We start from the raw sequence: 9485 nt of genomic DNA, 5'->3' as shown, positions 1-9485 counted from the left end.
TATGCGTCATCAAAAACTGGTGCCGACAATTCCAGTGTAACATCTGGATGAGGAGCTTTTCTCACTTGTATAGAAATATCTGACTTTGTTTTCCCGATATCCACTTTCTTTGCTATCTGAAATGCAAACATGAATGGCCTTTTAAGTAAATGCTTGATGAACCGGCGAATCGACTTTTAGAATGGCCATAATAGAAGAAATTATTGCTCTCTAAAAGCTAGACTCGTTACAAGAGATTTGTGGCATTTTTAGATTTTGCACTTAAATAAATACTTAAAACAGGTAAGAATAATGTAGCAAAGCATCAAATGCAGATAGCTTACTGAATTGGGTGGCGATATTATCAACCGGGTTGCATTGATACAAATATCGATGGTATAAGTTACCTCTCCGTTGAGCAAGGTCCCATAGAATGAGAAGGGGCAAGAGCGAACAAGGCTTTTAACAGAATTTACGTGGAATTTCTCAGTATTTGCAGTTAAGTACTCTGGCGCATCCTCCAAGGTGCTATCAATTATGGACTCGATAGTAGAGCCTGTAAAATTTGAGTCAACAGGAGATTTATGACTCACCATAAGCCAGTATGGATACTGGCAGAAGCGTCACCAGAAACAAGGTACCGTTGAACCGAAATAATTGCATGTTAAAAAGGTAGGGTTTTGTTGCGTTTCATTGGTCTAAGCTTTTATATCCCCTGCCCGTCGTGAAGATAAGCCAGTTGGTGACAGACGGGTGCGTCAGAGAAGAAAAGTGCAATACTTGAGGACTACATCACATGGCGCCATAATGGCGCTCTTTGGCTCGGTCCTATCTCAAATTACCTACAATGTATCTAAAAAGTGTGTGCACAGGAGTGATTGGTAACGCAATTAGTAAGTCATATGATTCTTGATCTTTCGACTGGAATTAACCTGGATTTGTTAAAAGGGCAACTGAATTAAGCAAGAATATTGGGCGAAGAATGACCCTGAGGATTAAGGGATGGGAGGCCATGGATGGCACCACTGTGATATTTAACTGGTGGCGATATGCGATAGAACTAGCCATGACTACAAGTTGTGTGCTTACACCATTCTATATGCAGTAATTCCTTTACTGATACACAATTGCCTTGTTTGGGGAAATAAAAGCAAAATTTCTGATCCTCACGGTCGTAGATGATGCGATCATGATAGTGTTATGGCCACAATCCTGGTAGAGGCCGGTAACATCAGAAGCTGCTGCACTGACAGCTTTTTTGAAAGGATCATTTAGTCATGGAAGGCATGCAGTTAATTTGAAAATAAATTGTTTGCATATTTGCAGAGATTCATTAAGACCGTGAATATTTTAATTTATGACATGGTAGTTTGTACGTGAGATAATCTCTGCCAGGCAAATTCATCAGTCTTACTCCATTGAGTAAAATAGTTACAAATAAGGTATGATTTACGGATTGAGCAAGAGTTTCAAGACTTATTAATGGTTTAGGATAGTGTCTTCCCTCTCTACAGAGTTAAAAAACACGTCTGTCCTGACACTCACAATTCTGTTCCTTGGCTTGACGATTCGCTTTCCTTCCCATTGGGGTAGTTATTGTTCACCCAGTTTGTCGAGCCATAGGGTGGGATATTTCAAGATGACCATGCGTTCTTGTAGAATTTCTCGGGGCCGCTCCGATTCTCAATATTTTGTCTGTCTACTAAATGCAAATTCTGACTACTCGTTTTATCCACCCATCTGCTCATATTCACGTTTTATCGCTCTGTTGTAGCTATTTTATTTATAAAAGTACCGCTATGTAAATTATCTTATGATGTAGTTCTGCTGGCTTTTCGCTTTCTTATTCTATATATATAGGCTAAATCTCCATGGGAAATGGGCGTTTAGGACCTACTTGTTAAGTGGTAACGTATTATGAGGACACAAAACGGCCATTAAGTCACTGGATCTTAAACGTAGTGGTTAGCATTTATATTCTAATTATACCTACTCGCTATGTTGCTGACTGGCCATTGCCGTTGTTCTCAAGTTTCAAGGTAAATAATGCACACAAAACACCTGGGATAGGCAGATCATTCGCTTTTCTAGAAGAAGAGATGCGTCTTGTCGTATCTGCGGTTCTGACTCAGCATCACTCATTTGATGCTAGTTTAGAGTGTGCAGGTCAGTTGTTTAATGCATGCATGCTGATTTGGATAAGTAGAGGACTAAATTGGGTGTAGCTGCCTGTTGCAACATTTACCTGGCAAAAACCCTTATCAGCAATCACACCGGTCTGGAACTTTGAGCTTGATCATCACGATTCCCATGCCCGAGCTCGAGTTGTTGGTGCTATGCGGTAGTGTGTCATCTAGCATGCTCTGTGGCATTTCCCTTTCTTTATTGAGTATCGACAGCACCAAACGGTGATGCCTTTGGCGCGGAGGCAATGCACATGCAACTGTAGTTATACTTTAATCATGCCAATCACTCCCAAGATGATTTTTTCTGTGTAAATGTGCAAAGTACTTTCGATGAATCACTCAGTCTAAGTCTTCTTTGATGCAACTAATTGAAGGCTCTTGGGCCACCAGTAATTACCTGTAGGAAGAGTAAGGTAAGTGTACGTAATGATACTTGTATTACAGAAACACGTCTTTAACGATGCCACCAAACTTGTACTTATGTCAACCCCAAAACTGTCATACGGAACCCGAACCAAATTCCTGCAAATGGCTAATCGATTCCACTTCCTTATGATCATTTCTGAGGACTAAATTTGTTCGTTGGACTCCTAAAATTTCCTAAGTTAAAGTCTGAGTAAAACCACTGCGTTTCGCGACCTGGGAGCACCAGTGGGTCTTTACTTGGAGTTCAGCCCACCTAAAGGAAGACAGTACTTCAGCTTCCCTAGGCACCATTCTAACCATATAAATCTTAAAGATCCATTCCGCTGAGAAGGGCATTAACACCACTCGCAACAATACGTGAAGCACCAGGGCAATCGATGGAAGTCATTAGGACAGCAGGTGCCATTGAAGTGGGGAAGCAGTGACACACTGCTTCACACCAATTACTGTGTGCTGATTATGGTAAAGACTAGTGGAATCGGAAAAAAGATGGAGTGAATGAAGGCTGAGGATGGATTTAACGATGGGATATGCATGAAATGTTTCATGCGATGGAAGTATGAAGGCCTGAAGTTCACTTTCAGTCATTGTTTCTGCCATAAGTAGTTATAATATTTTTATTAATCAAACTGATAAGGGTGACTAAAATAACTATTTTTTGCCATATGCATTATCAAAAGCCGATTCACTGAATGCATCTTGAGCTCAGAGCGCACGACCTTGTTAACTTGTACAGAAATTTCCAACTCAGTCTCCCTATTCCCATTTTGTCCAAAAGCTGAAACAATGAAATTAATGGTCAGCGAATTGAAACACAGCATGTAATGGAAATAAAACATTAGAATAACTAAAAAGCAAAGTCTATCGCATTCAAAAGCAATGGTTTAATTTAGATGATGTGGGGAAACATGGCTCTTAGATATAAAACCAAAGACAAACACAGATATCTTATTGACGAGGAGAAATTGAAGAAAATGGAATTAATGTGGCAAAGTATAAAGAGTATAAAACGTACCTAGGTGAGAGTAGCTTTAATCAACTGGATTATATTGATGCAATTACCGAGAGTACAGGCTATCACTAGATAAACATCTCATTGGCACTAACCGATATCTCTTAAAACAAAGCCTTTAGGTTCTCTATTCCCTTAATCACATTTTCAAATTTCCAGTGTCCTTTGTCTCGCGACCAAGTTAATAATTATTTTATAGTTATACTTTACTACTTGCGTATCAATCATACCTACATCCAAAATTTTTATAAATGCCCTGCTCCTAATATACCAAAGGTTCGAGCTAACACGCGTGATTATGGCACCATCTGATATGACCTTCATACACCTCATCTTTCTATTCTGACGTAACTGCATCTCACAAATTAACTTCAGCCTTATGACACATAGGAAAGATTAGCTGGTAATAATGAAACAAACCAGAACTCTAGCTCTGTAAAATGGAGTTCTTTTAAAGCAAATGCATTACAACGATACAAATTTTAAAGACGTAATTTGCCTTTCGGTGGGGCAGGATCTAGTGAATTGAAAGGGGCGGAAACGACTAAAGCTATCAAATTATTTCACATAAAATTTGGTATCATATGTGGCAAGGTATTCTAGTGCCTTCCTCAGCGTGCTGTCATTTATGGACACTATGACGGGACCTGTGCAGGTTGTCAGCAAGAGGAGCTTTGCAACTCACAATAGGCCAGAATAGACACTGGCAGAAACATTATCAGGAGTATTATACCATTGGACCGAAAGAATTGCATGTAATAAGGGTAAAGTTCTACTTTGCTTTATTTGTTCTAGCTTTTATGGCCATTTTGTAACATGGCTGACCCTAATTAGTGAGAGGAGGCTACATCAGAAGGGAAAGATGGATTAATATGATGTCAAATCAGACAATTCAGTCGAGCTTGACGCTCGAACCTTATTGCAAATTAGGTGCAATGCATGCAAAGGGATGAATTGAAACGTGTGGCCTCTTGAACAACCCTAACCTAAATACTCAAAAAAAGAGAAAGGAAATTATCAACAAAAATGATCTTGTTTTGGTAATGCTTAAAGAATATTAACTTTTAATGTATTCCACCGTGTACATGACCCTTGCTGATGTATAAGATGGTTATTCTGAGTTCTTGGACGTTTTCCATCCCAAACGCGATAATTGGAGCATGTTTCTTAGTCTCACATATTTTATTTGCTGCCAACTTCGTCATTTGACCTATGACACTCCTCATAACAAAGAACTGGTATTGCCAACAGTTAAAACTGCTTCAGTGGGTGCGCTGTGTGGTGTCTACGGTATGCCAGATCCGTGCGCACAATAAGTGCAAATTTTAACACCTAAGTGCACTGTTTATTTTAATTTTGTGTGGTAGCATTCGATGCATCCCAAATTAAGTTGTTTAACCAGTATGATGCAGCTAAAGGTACATTAATTTAGCATTTTATAGCCTGTACAATTGATAGGAGAGAATTTCAGTAAATACTTGAATGACTGACAATTCTCAAGGCATTTTCACCATCTGTACGCTATTATTGCTAGGCTGGAAAAGTTGACTTCTGGTCATGTCTGTGCATTATATCAAAATTTCCTTACAAGCAAATTTTTCTGTAGCACATTTTTTAAAGAAAACCCTTGCACGGCCACATGCAATTGCCACGACTTACTAGAATTACTAACATTTACTTTCATTTGAACCAAAATGCAAGTGAAGTGACGGTGCTGTTAAGGCACAGCACCTCAAGTATTTGCTAAAGACACAGCAAAGTTCTCCTACCCGAATTAACTTTTCCTCACTTGGTTAAGAATGGATGATATGATCTAGGCGGAAGCACAAAGCCATGGCATCAAGACCTACATTAGAATCGTGATAATAGGAATGTAGCTCTTTCAGAATATAATTATTCTGTCAAACGTGAGGCTTTGCGGCCCTTATTTGGCCGTAGTTAGATCTTTTTGTAGACTGGTGACGTTGAAGCTGCAGTAGCTCTAGAATGTGGATGTCTGTGTCACCGCCTTTGGTGTCATCGAGTTTGTGAGTTTTGTGCAGATAGGATCGTAAGAAACATCAAATCAAAGTATGATAAGTGCGTTTACTCCTTCCCACTAATCATGAAAAATGAGATTGTAGCTGTCTTCAGTTTATGATGTTGCTTGTTCTACCACTTTGAATAGCTGACTCATGTAAAAGGAGTCTGGGCGATTTCACTTGCCAGACATTATTAGACTTAGTAGACATCGCCTTGTGTTGCATAACTATTACTCCATTATTTTGAGACAACTATGTTTGAACGTGTTGAGTCTGACTTGCACGATTGGCTCATTGTCTTCACAAGAGTAAAAAGAGCTATTCAAGGCATGAAATATGGCCGTGGAGGTAGTCCTGGGCGTAGTAATCTCTAACCCTTTTTTTGAGTATGTGAAAGAAGGTGGTGCTACAAATGCATTAAGTGACAGCTAAACTAATTGCAAAAAGGGTAGGCTAATTAAGAAAGCTTCTTAACCGAAACAAAAGCAAAGAGACGCGTATCATTCCTCCTCATCTGCGGTTGACTAACCGAAATAACGCAGAGTTGAACATGTTGGGCCATGTGGCCATCGTGCAGAGTGGCATGCTGCCCATTACCCAAGCGGTGCTACAGCCGAGGAAGAGGGAGAAGCCGGTGGTCAGTAAGGACTAGACGACCGCTTGACTGCCTGACTGACTCTTCCAGCCTGCAGCCGTTAATGCCATAACGGCACTGCTGGGGCTTACCACAAAGAGGAATGTTGAACAGCTGATGTAGTGTTGGACTGACGACTGCATGACCCGCTGAAGGTTGTGTGTTGGTCTGCATTACTACTTTGGGTGCAAGGGTTGCAGAGATTAGCTGTAGTGCTGTAGTGTTATATAGAATTGGGACTGAGGTTTGGGTGGAGTGCGGTGCTTCCGTTCTCTGTCTTGAGCGTGCTCATGCGTCGTATCCGCCTACCGGTGGTAGGGTAGAAGTTTAATGGCAAGAGAATTTCCCACAACACTTTGCATAAATCTGATTATGATTGTTAGCCATGTTCATCTATAGATATGGACGTGCACACGAACTATAAGAGGTAAGTTGAGTGGGTTAAATATGCATGAATGCGGAATCATAATAGGAAATATGTTGGAAATGACCTGATACTACTGCATAGTAGTGCTTCAAAGCGAGGATTTGAGTGAAGGGGAAGGAAATGTTGGAACAAGTGTATCACTAACCAGTGGTCTAAAATAAACTGACAGGTTCTATTAAATCTGATTACTGTCAATCAGCAAACCAGATAGCAAATGCCAAGATGCTTTCGCCAGTGCCATTTTCTTTCACCATCTTCGCTTTGACGCTTTGGGACTTTGCATTCTGCAACCGCAATCTCCTCTTGCTTTCCAATTCTTACGATTTCCACAAAACTGGAATATTCTACACGACTCTGCTCCACAGCGTTCCGCTCCACCATTGCAATTGCTCCCTATACTCCCTTTACCGCTTTTAACCCTCTCTGCTGGTCTGCCACTGAAAAGCATGCCAATGAGTACTTGCTTGAGACAACTTAAACTGCCATCAACCCGAAGGCTTTAGTGAACTAGTAAACGAGCTTGCTGTTAAGGGCAGCTTTCCTTGACACCTGGCATTTGGTATTCCTTTGCCTAAGGAAGTCTCCACTGAGTAGCGTGTAGTGTGCATGCGTATTCTTATTTTTGGATTTGTAAGGAATGTCACCACAATATTTTGCAAATAAAGTAATAAGGTAAAATTTTGTCACAATTTTTTAATTATAAATCAGATACAATGCAAATCACCCGTGATCGGAACGATACCTTAGTGGTCTTGAATTCATCTCACCGGATGATTCAACAAAGCCGCCCGAGTCAAGTTCTGTGGATATGCCAGCCATTTTAGAGGTGGTATGGTAGGAAAGATGAGCCAGTTATGCTGCTTAAGTGACTGGTAAATGGAAGTAGTAGATACCTTTGTGGTTTCTCAGAAAATAGTAACAGAGCAAGAACTACAAAGTCACTTAACCTACATTGAAGTGTTTGACCTTCACTTTTAAAATTATATCGAGAAAATCGGTTTGAAACCCGTAAACCCTCCTAACAACTTATTTACTGGTTGTTATACACATTACACTAACATTCACACTGTTAAATAAAGATAAAGAAACCCTTTTTACGATTGCAGATATCCCCAAACCAAATGACACAATGCACACAGCACTGGTTGAAACATACCCTGTAAAGCAACTAAAAAAATTTAAATATAAAGGCTTAACATCATCCCGGATCACACTGGATGTCAAATATCTGAATACATGGCTCATTAAGACAAATGAAAACTGTTTTAGGAAAAATCGTTCGCAATCAGTGAATGCCAAAAAAGGACATGCGGCCCAGTACTATCAAGTTCTGAAGTCGTTTAAGCACGTTGGAGAAGCCACGGTGACATCAGATATAGAAAAATCATTACTGAGACCAGGATCAGGTTTATGCTACAGATTGGAGCATCACTTATTTGTGTTTAGTGTTAAGTGAATCTTCTAATTTCTCTTAACTCAGTCTTCGCTAGAATAAGGTAAGCCTTTGCTCATGCCATCTAGGCTTGTAGCTTACCATAATCTTTATGCATTGCAGTCAAATAGGAACTCTTAACAAACCGTCCTTCTGCTGCGTACACAATGGGATCACACACGTCAGATCAGTTCAGAAATCTTAATTAAGGGGGGGATAAACTCGAGCTCGATGATACATGCTTACGCAAAAATAGCACAAAGATAAAGGATTAGATAGTTTAGTCAGCTGGGAAACAGCCTTTTATCTGCAAAGGCTGGTCCCCGCAGTAGTGGCTTCTATCCAACGCCATAATAACTCTTCCGTCCCAGCTAGTAAGCCACCGGATTCTTGGCTTTCACTCAGTGTACAATGCACAATGAATGGCTTCCAGCAGTTATTAAATTGATTTCAAATCGCCATTTTAATTGTGCCGTTTGCAGCAGCCGTAATTCAGCCTTTGCGTTAACTTATACTACAGTGCGCTTAAAATCCTAGGGCTTAGAACCTAATTACTCCACTCATTAATATTACAGTCGGTAATATCTCATCTAGATCTTGACAGCTGACCACCATGGTTCACATGCCTCGTTCACTTCCATCAACAAGGAAATGGATGTTTATCTCCACAATTCCACTTAACATTAGGACCTACTTTAAATTTCGAATAAACACTGATAAAAGTGCACAAAACTATAGTATAGTAATATAAAATATTTTAAAATACAACACGGAATTGTTAAGACATCTCACAGCTTTGAAATGGAGATTTATTGGGCATGAGCAGAGAGAGAGAGTCTTGTGCTGTTCGTCTTGGTACCACCACCAGAAGAAAAAAGGGGTCATTTTAGTGCCCCAGGACCCCTTCAGCCCATCGCTCCGAAATGCGACGGCTGCAGTGGTTCCACGCGAACATTTTCCAACAGCGCTAAGCTTCTGATGGTGGGATTTATGTTTGCTCTTTGCCGTCCATGCCCATAGCTTCCTTTATAGTGGTAAGTCATGTTACAGCGTCAGGCCTGACACCATCCGCACATCTACCACTATTGCTATTTAAAATATTCCCTTTCCTCGTAGTAGACGTTAGTGGAAAAAAACGAAGAGGTCTGAGGCCTTCTGTTAAGACGAACGGGGTCGCGGCAGTGCGAGAGGGGCGGTTACTGATAGGCACTGGGCATACCAAGGCACCATCAATATCGTCCCCATCAGAGGGACTTGCACCAATGCTGCGACTGATGCTTCTGACTTCGTCATTAACCGAAGACAATGCTGTCGATCTCTCAGCCGCTGCCAAAGAGGAGCGCCAAGAACTTAAACCAAATGCATGTT

At 40.6% G+C, this 9485-nt stretch overlaps 1 protein-coding gene across 1 annotated transcript; it reads left to right on the top strand. All coding sequences in view use genetic code 11, as the record gives it.

The window, feature by feature from the left end:
* Positions 1 to 6174: 6174 nt before the first annotated feature.
* EGR_09279 (hypothetical protein) lies at positions 6175 to 7163 on the top strand (the record flags this gene model as incomplete). Its single annotated transcript, XM_024498528.1, has 2 exons — positions 6175 to 6265; positions 7051 to 7163. The coding sequence occupies 2 exons, from the start codon at positions 6175 to 6177 to the stop codon at positions 7161 to 7163; spliced, it is 204 nt and encodes a 67-aa protein (XP_024347072.1).
* Between the last annotated feature and the right edge of the window lie 2322 nt (positions 7164 to 9485).

Source organism: Echinococcus granulosus (genome assembly GCF_000524195.1).
Source record: "Echinococcus granulosus chromosome Unknown EG_S00140, whole genome shotgun sequence".
Taxonomy (NCBI): domain Eukaryota; kingdom Metazoa; phylum Platyhelminthes; class Cestoda; order Cyclophyllidea; family Taeniidae; genus Echinococcus; species Echinococcus granulosus.
This window is presented reverse-complemented; position numbering and strand designations above follow the sequence as displayed.